This window comes from Salvelinus namaycush, unplaced genomic scaffold (genome assembly GCF_016432855.1).
Source record: "Salvelinus namaycush isolate Seneca unplaced genomic scaffold, SaNama_1.0 Scaffold1096, whole genome shotgun sequence".
Taxonomy (NCBI): Eukaryota; Metazoa; Chordata; class Actinopteri; order Salmoniformes; family Salmonidae; genus Salvelinus; species Salvelinus namaycush.
Genome location: NW_024057782.1, coordinates 9,117 through 21,537, shown reverse-complemented (window position 1 = coordinate 21,537; position 12,421 = coordinate 9,117). Strand labels below are relative to the sequence as shown.

The window sequence follows — 12,421 nt, the reverse complement described above, 5'->3', positions numbered from 1 at the left end:
CCGAAAAATCAGCATATTCAGCACGTTAGAATTAGTAACGATGTATTATTATATATTAGTATAATAATACGATTTTCACTCACACGAATAAGTACAACGTTTTTACTGACTGAGATGAACATGCCGGAATCATCGTAATCAAACACTGTTCCCACACGGACGAAGAAGACTACATGCCACACGCGAAGTCTTAGAACATTTCTGGAACATTTGCGTTCATAAAAAATGTATGTGAAAATATTTCGTGCATTTTCAATAACAGTCTATCTATCACTATAATGTGTTAGTGCCATCCATTAACATTAGCAGGATAATTTCATATGGATTGATGAAATAATAGATTTGAGGATGTCAAGGAAGTTCTGCTATTAGCTACTGCCGTTAATTACAGTAGTGCAAGTTATGGCTCTATCAAAGCAAGACGACACAGCCAATGTTGTACTCCCTGGAGAGGAACCCAAAGACGGATTGCGATGTCTTACCCCACCTGTCCAAAGCAAAACATCTACTGGCAGGACTTTGAATGAGAAAGAGATGGAGAAACTGACAGGTGACCAGACTTTGGTGTCTGACTTCAAGCAGATGAAGTTGGAAAAGGAGGCACAGAAAAACTGGGACTTGTTTTACAAAAGGAACACAACAAACTTTTTCAAGGATAGGCATTGGACCACCAGAGAGTTTGAAGAACTGAAAGTGTGCCTTGAGGTAAGAAGATGACGTAGGAAGTTGTTAGGTTTCCAACTAGGGGTGCATCTCAATACATTTCTCAATACGGTACGTTTCTCTCTCTCTCTCAGTTTGAAGCCCAGAAGCTGGTCCTGCTTGAAGCTGGCTGTGGGGTTGGGAACTGCATCTTTCCACTACTGGAGGAAGACCTTAACATCTTTGTCTATGCCTGTGACTTCTCACCACGAGCTGTGGAGTTTGTGAAGGTAAGAAGATGTATCACGGATGACCCAGAGCCAGTGGGACTTTTAACAAAACAACCCTGATATCCAGTGTCATTTTCTCTTTGTCCTCAGCAACACTCCCTGTACTGCGCTGAGCGCTGCAGTGCGTTCCAGTGTGACCTGACTAAGGATGACCTGAGGGGAAACATCCCAGTGGGATGTGTGGATGTGGCCACGCTCATATTCGTTCTCTCAGCCATCCACCCAGACAAGATGCAGCAGGCTCTGGACAACATTTACAGGGTGAGACGGGGCTGAGGAAAAGGATGAAACTGCAGTAAACACTTAACACCCTCAAAATAACTTGTGACTGAATTGACATTCTCTGTGTCAGGTTCTGAAGCCAGGGGGCATCATTCTGTTCAGGGACTATGGTCTGTATGACCACGCCATGATGAGGTTTAAGGCCGGAAACAAACTGGGAGAGAACTTCTACGTCAGACAGGATGGTACCAGGTCTTATTTCTTCTCCAAAGGTCAGTCCATTCCTCTTTCCTCTCCAACATTTTCCCTCGTAGTTATTTTAGCTTTTTTGTCTTTCTTTATTGTCTTTTTTTTGTCTTTTCGAATTACCCACAAGCAGTAAGCAGTTGGTCTGGTCTCTTCTGTGGGACTCTTTCTCTGTTTATACATTTTGAATCATGATTATTGTCTAATCTTGATTATGGTCCAGTAGTGTGGTCAAGTGCTGCTAAGAAAGACCTAGTTAAGCTGCAGCTGGTCCAGAACAGAGCGGCACGTCTTGCTCTTAATTGTAATCAGAGGGCTGATATAAATACTATGCATGCCAGTCTCTCTTGGCTAAGAGTTGAGGAGAGACTGACTGCATCGCTTCTTCTTTTTATAAGAAACATTAATGTGTTGAAAATTCCAAATTGTTTGCATAGTCAACTTACACACAGCTCTCACACACACACTTATCCCACCAGATATGCCACCACGGATCTTTTCACAGTCCTCAAAACCAGAACAAATTCAAGAAAACGTACAGTATTATATAGAGCCATTATTGCATGGAACTTCCTTCCATCTCATATTGCTCAAATAAACAGCAAACCTGGTTTCAAAAAACAGATGAAGCAACACCTCACGGCACAATGCCTCTCCACTATTTGACGTAGTTTGTGTGTATGCATCAATAATAAGGCTACGTGTGCCTTTTTTTAATGTAGTTCTGTCCTTGAGCTGTTCTTGACTATTAATGTTCTGTATGATGTCATGTTTTGTGTGGACCCCAGGAAGAGTAGCTGCTGCAACAGCTAATGGGGAGCCTAATAAAATACCAAATCTGAACGTCTGTGTTTCAGAGCTCCTAGCAGACCTGTTCAGAGGGGCGGGGTTCGAGAGTGTAACCAATGAGTACGTGCTACGAGAAACTGTCAATAAGAAGGAGGGGCTTTGTGTGCCCAGGGTGTTCCTTCAAAGCAAGTTCCGAAGGCCAGACCAATTACAGGGCTCCTGAAGTCCCTTTCCTCAACAAATGTTTGAAACCTTCAAAGGCACAAATGGACTGAAACCTTCATATATAAATGGATATCATTGGACAAAAGCCTACACTGCCGTATTGCTGATTTAAGTGCCATTTGTTTGATTATGCTTTTTTATTATTATAACTCAGTGGTGGAAAAAGTACCCAATTGTCATACATGAGTAAAAGTAAAGATACCTTAATAGAAAATTACTCAAGTAAAAGCCACTAGAGTAAAAGTAAAAAAAATGTTTTTAAATAGTATAATCAAAAGTAAATGTAATTGCTAAAATATACTTAAGTATCAAAAGTAAAAGTAAATGCTATACATAATTTTACATTTCTTATATTAAGCAAACCAGAAAGCACAATTTGTTTTATTTACTGATAGTCAGGGGCACACTCCAACACAGACATAATTTACAAACAAAGCATTTGTGTTTAGTGAAGTCTGCCAGATCAGAGGCAGTAGTGATAACTGCGCGTTTTCTTGATAAGTACGTAAATTTGACAATTTTCCTATCATGCTAAGCATTCGAAATGTAACGAGTGCTTTTGGTTGTCAGGGAAAATAGGAGTAAGAAGTACATATTTTCTTTAGGAATGTAGTGAAGTAAAAGTTGTAAAAAATATAAATGGTAAAGTACAAATACCCCAAAAAACTACTTAAGTAGTACTTCAATGTATTTTTACTTAATTACTTTACACCAATGATAAAACTGTATATGATGGATAATTTCTTAGAGAGAATGGTTTGTTGTGTAGTTTCAGAGTTGTTTAAGTTCCAATACTATTTTTTGCTGCCAACTTTTCTAATCATGTAATACATTTTCTTTACCACAAGGGGGCAACAAAACCTGTAAAAAAATATGTAACATCAAGTGCTCCTTGGTTAGTCGAAATAAATATTCATATTTTTTATCCTGCTCAATTTGTTTTATGTTTCCAGTTGATCATGTTTACCACACAATGTGCATAGTTGGCAAACCCATGTTGACTTCTAAAAATGTAAGAGGGATTTAATGTAGATGTCATGCACCTAATAATCTCTCGTGGACAGTGGGCAGGATTTGCATGTAACATATCTGACACAATTGTGCAAGATTTTAGTTCTTGGTGTCTGAGATTATTCACCTTAATGATTTTGAGTGGGCAGGATTTGTTTTAGTGCAACAGTAATAGATCCTGATATTTTTAAGTTGCCACTACATATGAGAATACCTCTGCTTTTATGTCTTTAGGCACTGAAAAAAAAGCATCTGGATTCGTTTTTGAGACCACCTCTTTTTTTTCTGCCCCCCCCTCCAAATCCACCCATCTGTGACACCACAAAGTGACCCCTGACCCTGTAGTAGGATGAGTCAACAGCAAGAAGCTGAAATTGTTAATCACATGTAACCTTTTCAAAGACCTTACAGATGTGTTTGTAGGTTTTTTGTGTGTATTTTTTCATGTGGAACTGACCCCACCATGCATTTGCCCTTTCCAGCAGTGGACTGGGTCAGTGTGGGTTTGTGCCATGTCACCTTTGGGAGATGAGACAAGGGAACACGTGTCACTCCTCTCACATCATCAGGAACGTGAGGGCAGCTGTATCCACAGTACACGAGGAGTCTGACATTCAGTGAAATGCCACAACCCCACCAGACACCTGGGGCTCAAAGGCCAGCTCCCTTCTGGCTTTTTATAGCCTATTCTGGGTTTACTGATACAGCAAAGCACTGCCGTTTTAAAATGGTTATTTATATCACCAGGTAGGTTCACATGGGTCTGAGCATCATTTCAACATCCTAGAACCAAAGTCTTGCATCGACTTTGTTTATTTAACCAGGCAACTCAGTTAAGAACAAATTCTTATTTACAATGACGGCCTACCCCGGCCAAACCCAGACGACACTGGGCCAATTGTGCGCCGCCCTATGGGACTCTCAATCACAGCCGGATGTGATTCAGCTTGGATTCAAACCAGGGACTGTAGTGACACCTTTTACACTGAGATGCAGTGCCTTAGACCGCTGCGCCACTCGGGAGCCCATGTTAATATCTGTCCACAAGAGATTAGTCTGAGAAAGGCTTTGCACAGTTTCACTGACATTCATCTCTGACAGAGATCTATCATTTGTTTAGAAATGGGGTTGATTTATAGATCAGATAATCAGTGCAGCTCCCAGGTCAGACCGACCCTACTCACTGGGTACAGAACTCAATTCAACGTCTATTCCACCTTGGTTCCACGTAATTTCATTGAAACAACGTGGAAATAACATTTATTCGACCAGTGTGTGCCCAGTGGATAGTGAATATGCACAGTACCCGCCATTTCCATATCCTGTCAATAGGAAGTCTATAGCAACACAATGAATTGTAGAGGGAGTACACAGGGGCTCCCAGTCCTATTCAAGGTCCCCATCATCACTCATCACCTGTCACCATTATAACGTTCGTGACACAGGTACACACCCTGATCCGTCCTGTACACACACATAAACAAGTGGCGCCCGTCTTTCTATCGCGTGACAAGGGGTCTTACTGATGGTCCAGGGGAATCCTCTACCCCCAACAATGTTCTCTTAATCTAACCCAGTCCACATTCACTCACTGCTATAACACTTGGCACTTTTCCTCTAAACATTTACAGCACTGTGATCCTTATCAGCCCTTAGGATCCTTTGTATATGAAGATGCTATAGGCACCTGGAATGTTTTGTGAAGTGGAGCCCCCATGAGTGTGATGATATTACATAAGAGGAATGTGATAGGAGGGATTGCAGGGTATGATTTCATATTTCTCGCCCCCTCTCTTTTTCACTATCTTATTCAATTGGGCAGAATGTTCAGTGTGTCTCAGAGATAAAATATAGTACATATCTCTATCCTCAATGTTCTGCCCTACTCAACAGGACCATGCCAACATCCGCCTCTCTTATATTGCTGTCTTTTCCTTTATTGAGAGGGCACTTCCTGTAGAAAAGACTTTCGTACAGGCACAGGCTCAGGCTGAGGTCAGCTCTGCTCCACAAAGTGGAAGAGAGCACTGAAGAGCTCATAGCCTTCTAGTACTCTATATCTGGAGGGGCTTGACATATCCTGTTATTCAGACTAATTCCATTGGGTGGACAGAACATGCTGACTGCTGTAGATGACCTTGTGCTTTTGATAGTAGTTACGTTGATGTAAAGTGGGAAGCTGTACGCTTGTGAGATAAGGCTAGTACACTGTTCCCTGTATAATTACTGTGGAAGGGATCCCTTCCTTAATGATATTGATATTGATTTAAGTAAAAAAATGTATATATGTTCACAGTCCTACTGCATTTTGGGGCTTATGGTTTAAAAAAGTATTGGAGAAACACTGTAGGCTATGCAGTTATGAATGCCTATTGAAATATTAATCCTGATTTCACATTGGTTCTTGATATACTGCATACTCCCACTCCCTGCCTGATCACTGCCATCCTACATAAGTAGGCTGTATACAATATATTTGATTCTCCTAAATGAGGCATGTTATTCTCTGTCGGTGAATGGGTAGCGGATGTATTCCAAGACGGTTTTCCAAACGGGACATGACCCAATCAGATTGGAGCGCTGTGGAAAAAGTAATTGAGCTTTTCCTGACTGATTGATTTGCTTCCTCCCGTCGTCGTGTATCATTATTAACACTGTCAGTGAACTGGAGTTCTAACAGGCCCGCTCTAGCTGGTCTGTCCGATGGCTTTAAGGTGAACAGCCAGACAGTCTGAGTTACATAACTTTCAAAACAATCACCCTCCTCAATCTGCCCGTCTGCCTGCCAGCCATCCTCTGCTTCTCTCTTTTCCCCTCTGATGGGCATGGGGAATGAAAACAAGGGTGTCTGGATGTGGGTATGACAGAGGGAGAGAAAAAGAGAGAGCGAAAGAAGGAGCAAGTAAGCACCTGTGTTTGTGTTGACTGTTCCTGTGTGAATACAGGTCCAAGAGGTGTGTGTTTGTGTTGACTGTACCTGTGTGAATACAGGTCCAAGAGGTGTGTGTTTGTGTTGACTGTTCCTGTGTGAATACAGGTCCAAGAGGTGTGTGTTTGTGTTGACTGTTCCTGTGTGAATACAGGTCCAAGAGGTGTGTGTTTGTATGTGTGGGAGAAAAAGAGGGTGTAATACCTGGATTTAGTCCCACATTGCAGAGATGCTATCCTCCTGTTCTAGCTATGGGAACAACCCAAAAAGGCAGCGCCTTGTCTGAGTACCCTGTACTTACGTACTGTAGCTCACCTTACTATCCACGGCTGTCTAATCACGCACTGCAGCACCGATAAGGACCTCTTATATTCTGAGGTTAATGAACAAAATGGGCTGTTGAACAGAACTGTGTCTGAGGATAAGGGTCCTTCACTGATGATGTGAATGGGTGCTATTTGCCTATCTAATCATATTAAGTATATCTGGGTCACATGGTGTCTGAATCAGGATGGGACAAACACAGATAACAAGACGTGAACCTAATGGAAGATTAGATTATATGGGCTCAATAACATTGATAGGTCTATCCTGTCATCATAGTGCACTGCAGTAAAATAACTGGAAATCAAACATTCTAATGGTAGTTGAATGATAACCAAGCCTTATGTTCTAATGTCAAGCAATTGCACTGATAGGTGTCATTCAAAGCCTCTATCGCTTCACAAACTCTTTATAACATTACCACCTACACATTACATTGACATACTGGGCATTCCATTACCTTAGATTGAGAGAAAGTGAGAATTTAAAAGATTTAGGTCAAAAATGTCCATGAAGAAAGGGGACAGTTCCACTCAGATGTACAAAATCCCAAATGAGTCCTGTCTAACATGATTGGTGAGTGTTTTACACAACAGCATTACAACCTCCGAAACACAGATCGTATTGCTGGAAATAATGCATTTTAATAGGATTTTTTAACATAAATGTGCCTTGTTATGGGTATGATTTCAACTTGAAGGAATTGTTTTAAAAGCTGGAAGCTATAAATCAATATAACATAAGGTTTTGATTATATAGGCCATTCCCCATACTGATATTACTTGGGGTGAGTATTTATCTAATATAGGCATACTGTACACAACTGACATGCATGATACCATATGAATATAATTATATTTCTATGAATGATACATCATCAGATTGTTCTTGAACTCTATTTGAATCCAGACCTAACAGACCTAATAGCATGTTTAATCTATAGGACATCCCCCAGTAATGTATTGTATCATGCATTTCTTATGGTGTTACTGCTCAATACTGGCCTACTTATGTTATGAGTACACAGTATATGGTATCTGAGAATTGGAAAAAGTGACTCTAGAATATAGGATGAAGAGAGTATCTGGTATTTTGGAGTTGGCTAATACAAAGAGGGTATCTGGTGGGCATGGCTAACTGGTCTATATGGAATGTAGGGGCAATGAATATCTGAGGGTGTTCATTAAATACCAATTTCATTCATTATTATATGAAATCTGTAACATTCTATTTTGGGAAGAAATATATATCAAATACATTTATAAAAAGGTATTGAGTTTCCCAAATTGTATATTCAGCTTGTTATAACTGTTTTACCACATAGTAAGTAGTCTCTGATGGTACATACATCTATCTATATGTGCATCGGTTTGGAGAGCAGAAGGGGCGTAACGTTACGCTGTAGATACCCGTACACAAGTCGTTTCATCATCACTTGCTCAGTGGCTTGGTATTGGACGCAGACAGAGCGCTGCTATGTCAATTGACATACAAGACGATTATCAGTCTTTTGTCTTTCAATGACCTGTATATCGCTTTGATATACATATAAATATTTCAAACATCGTTTTTTATCATTGCTAACGTTGCAGTGTGATTGATCGTGTTCGTGAAACTCCTGTCGCGCGGTTAGAGCGTCTCTTGGAAATTGGCTTTGTTCGCTCCGACAGCACACAGTCTGCTTTATCATCCAGAATGGACAATTTGGAGAAAGAAAATAGGTCTGACGAAGATTCGGAATACGAAGAAGAGGAGGTGGACCCTAGAATTCAGGTACGTTATAATAACAATTACTCGTTGTTTCAATTGAGATGAACTAATTAATTCATTTAACTGCATTTGATACATCCACTATTCAGTGCACATCTTAAGAGTATGTATTATCCTTGGCAGAAAGTCTATCTGATTTGGGGTCTTTTTAAAAATAGTTTTTCATGTATTGATTTATTAAGAGTGTCTGTCTACCTTGAACAAAAGGTCAGTATTGTACCTGACTTAGTTGCGACGTAGGCCTACTGGTTATGTTTATGATTGTCTATGTTTTAGCCAAACTTGTTTCTGATTTAATGGAATGCATGGGAGTAAAGGCCTGACACTCAAATAGCATGTTCATCTGAATATACCTTCTGCTGCGTATTAGGCTGTTATGGTTGAAAAATAACATTGTTTAACCTTAAAAGCTATGTGCATTTAATATATCCATAAATCAAGATAGTAGCTGATTCTTGTGTTCGTTCAAACCATCACTCTGGCTAACTTCTATTGTCCAGTCTAGTATTTCAGCCTAGTGTAACACCTTCCAGATGTTGCAGACTTCCCAGATACATTCCTTTCTCTTGGCGTTGCTCAATATTCTCCTTTGCTCTCTTTCTTACAGGGAGAACTGGAGAAACTCAACCAGTCTACAGACGACATCAACAGATGTGAGACACAACTGGAGGTAAGACAGTACACACACACACACACTTTCAAGTTTAACAGACATTTCCCCTCCAAAGTGCACCACATGGCTGACACTGATTGACAATTACAAGGTGACCCACTTTCAAAGAATTCCTTTCAACCATTAGACATTGACCTCTGCATATGAAAGATGATTCGTTCTGGTCATTGAGGTGGTTTATGTTGCAGAATGTTGATCTTTGGATGCTGTTAAATGTCAGTAAAGTAGTAGCACACAGCTCTGTCAGTCATATACCTTTTTGGAACTGTATTATGAAAAAAGTCTCTTTAGGACTTCCGTTTGGGTCAAAGGAGGCATTCAGTCTATAAAATACCTGTCATTTCTAATGTTTACTGGATCCTCACTGACTTGAGCAGCATAAAGCTTAAAGAACTTGAACTTGTACAATGTTTCCATTGATCTTGAGGTTCAATGAGTGCTTGTCAAATACTTACTTGTATTTTGAGTTCAGATATACCCCCTCTATGTTGTTGTTGAGTCAGCGGATCATTGTCAAATCTGTTTATTTGTAGACCCAGTTTGATGTGGTCTCAGTGCACAGCTGTCTGCTGTTGGAGTAAACGGTGCGCCAATCAGTGAAGCGTGTCTATTTGACATGGACTTGAGTCCTTACCAATGGCTAATATCTCAAAATAACAGATAAAGGCCTCTGTGGAAACCCTTTGCAACAGACACACAAAAACACAAACAAAATAATATCCAGTATGTTTTTTTCCTGAGAGACCAAGGAATGATGTACAACTTTTTTAATGCATTTGACCTCAAAGGGGATAAACAAACAGATGTACTGGTTCACAACTTCTCAAGTACATACCCGAGGGAAGCAGGGTTGCCGAGGGTGCTATAGCACCCCCTAAAAAATCACAATAAAATATAAAAGGAAGAAATCTTACCTACTGCTCAGTGCAGATTTGGCAGAGCTTCTGGTGTTGATGGAGTGAGGATAGCCAGCAGCAGAGCCCAGTGGATGTAGGCCTGTCATAATGCCCTGGTAATGGACTATTGGCTGTAGGGTTTGTATTGATAATATCAAGGAGCACGTGTGACTGCTTTTGTGATAAGGGGAACAATGGCTAGAGTTCCATAACATCTGTGAGAATTTTTGTTGAATTCAGAGGCCTTTCATTAATATCAACATCACCATCCAAGTGGAATAAGATGTATCTGGGTAAAGGGCAATACAGTTACACAAATGGATTGGATTGAATTCATATATTTGTAGGTATACGACTGTGTGTTTGAGATGGTGTTCAGTGTATGAGGAGGCTGTGACAGAGGAGATGAAATGCGTCACATTAGCAACGCTCTGCTCGACCCTGAGAGGTGAGAGACTGCACTGTACTGTAACCTCTGAGATGTGAGAGACTGCACTGTACTGTAACCTCTGAGATGTGAGAGACTGCACTGTACTGTAACCTCTGAGATGTGAGAGACTGCACTGTACTGTAACCTCTGAGGTGTGAGAGACTGCACTGTACTGTAACCTCTGAGGTGTGAGAGACTGCACTGTACTGTAACCTCTGAGGTGTGAGAGCCAGAGAGACTGCACTGTACTGTAACCTCTGAGATGTGAGAGACTGCACTGTACTGTAACCTCTGAGATGTGAGAGACTGCACTGTACTGTAACCTCTGAGGTGAGAGACTGCACTGTACTGTAACCTCTGAGATGTGAGAGACTGCACTGTACTGTAACCTCTGAGATGTGAGAGACTGCACTGTACTGTAACCTCTGAGGTGTGAGAGACTGCACTGTACTGTAACCTCTGAGATGTGAGAGACTGCACTGTACTGTAACCTCTGAGAGGTGAGGGACTGCACTGTACTGTAACCTCTGAGGTGTGAGAGACTGCACTGTACTGTAACCTCTGAGATGTGAGAGACTGCACTGTACTGTAACCTCTGAGAGGTGAGGGACTGCACTGTACTGTAACCTCTGAGATGTGAGAGACTGCACTGTACTGTAACCTCTGAGGTGTGAGAGACTGCACTGTACTGTAACCTCTGAGGTGAGAGACTGCACTGTACTGTAACCTCTGAGATGAGAGACTGTACTGTAACCTCTGAGGTGAGAGAGACTGCACTGTACTGTAACCTCTGAGATGTGAGAGACTGCACTGTACTGTAACCTCTGAGGTGAGAGACTGCACTGTACTGTAACCTCTGAGATGTGAGAGACTGCACTGTACTGTAACCTCTGAGATGTGAGAGACTGCACTGTACTGTAACCTCTGAGAGGTGAGGGACTGCACTGTACTGTAACCTCTGAGGTGAGAGACTGCACTGTACTGTAACCTCTGAGATGTGAGAGACTGCACTGTACTGTAACCTCTGAGATGTGAGAGACTGCACTGTACTGTAACCTCTGAGAGGTGAGGGACTGCACTGTACTGTAACCTCTGAGGTGAGAGAGACTGCACTGTACTGTAACCTCTGAGAGGTGAGAGACTGCACTGTACTGTAACCTCTGAGGTGAGAGAGACTGCACTGTACTGTAACCTCTGAGATGTGAGAGACAGAGAGACTGCACTGTACTGTAACCTCTGAGGTGAGAGACTGCACTGTACTGTAACCTCTGAGGTGAGAGACTGCACTGTACTGTAACCTCTGAGATGTGAGAGACTGCACTGTACTGTAACCTCTGAGGTGAGAGACTGCACTGTACTGTAACCTCTGAGGTGAGAGAGACTGCACTGTACTGTAACCTCTGAGGTGAGAGAGACTGCACTGTACTGTAACCTCTGAGATGTGAGAGACTGCACTGTACTGTAACCTCTGAGATGTGAGAGACTGCACTGTACTGTAACCTCTGAGGTGTGAGACTGCACTGTACTGTAACCTCTGAGATGTGAGAGACTGCACTGTACTGTAACCTCTGAGATGTGAGAGACTGCACTGTACTGTAACCTCTGAGGTGTGAGAGACTGCACTGTACTGTAACCTCTGAGGTGAGAGACTGCACTGTACTGTAACCTCTGAGGTGTGAGAGACAGAGAGACTGCACTGTACTGTAACCTCTGAGGTGTGAGAGACTGCACTGTACTGTAACCTCTGAGGTGAGAGACTGCACTGTACTGTAACCTCTGAGGTGAGAGACTGCACTGTACTGTAACCTCTGAGATGTGAGAGACTGCACTGTACTGTAACCTCTGAGGTGAGAGACTGCACTGTACTGTAACCTCTGAGGTGAGAGAGACTGCACTGTACTGTAACCTCTGAGGTGAGAGAGACTGCACTGTACTGTAACCTCTGAGATGTGAGAGACTGCACTGTACTGTAAC

General features: G+C 41.8%; 1 protein-coding gene across 1 annotated transcript; it reads left to right on the top strand.

Moving 5' to 3' along the window:
• The first annotated feature begins 140 nt into the window (after nt 1-140).
• Nucleotides 141-2,641, top strand: LOC120035695 (tRNA N(3)-methylcytidine methyltransferase METTL6-like). The gene is made up of 5 exons (XM_038982259.1): nt 141-705; nt 798-932; nt 1,023-1,193; nt 1,285-1,426; nt 2,258-2,641. The coding sequence occupies exons 1-5, from the start codon at nt 403-405 to the stop codon at nt 2,410-2,412; spliced, it is 906 nt and encodes a 301-aa protein (XP_038838187.1). The 5' UTR covers nt 141-402; the 3' UTR covers nt 2,413-2,641.
• The last annotated feature ends 9,780 nt before the right edge of the window (nt 2,642-12,421 follow it).

Excerpts from the sequence above, each read along its gene's own strand:
- LOC120035695 (XM_038982259.1), top strand. The coding sequence starts at position 403 with ATGGCTCTATCAAAGCAAGACGACACAGCCAATGTTGTACTCCCTGGA. Across the intron at positions 706-797 it reads AACTGAAAGTGTGCCTTGAG|TTTGAAGCCCAGAAGCTGGT; the intron begins GTAAGAAGATGA and ends TCTCTCTCTCAG. Across the intron at positions 933-1,022 it reads GAGCTGTGGAGTTTGTGAAG|CAACACTCCCTGTACTGCGC; the intron begins GTAAGAAGATGT and ends CTTTGTCCTCAG.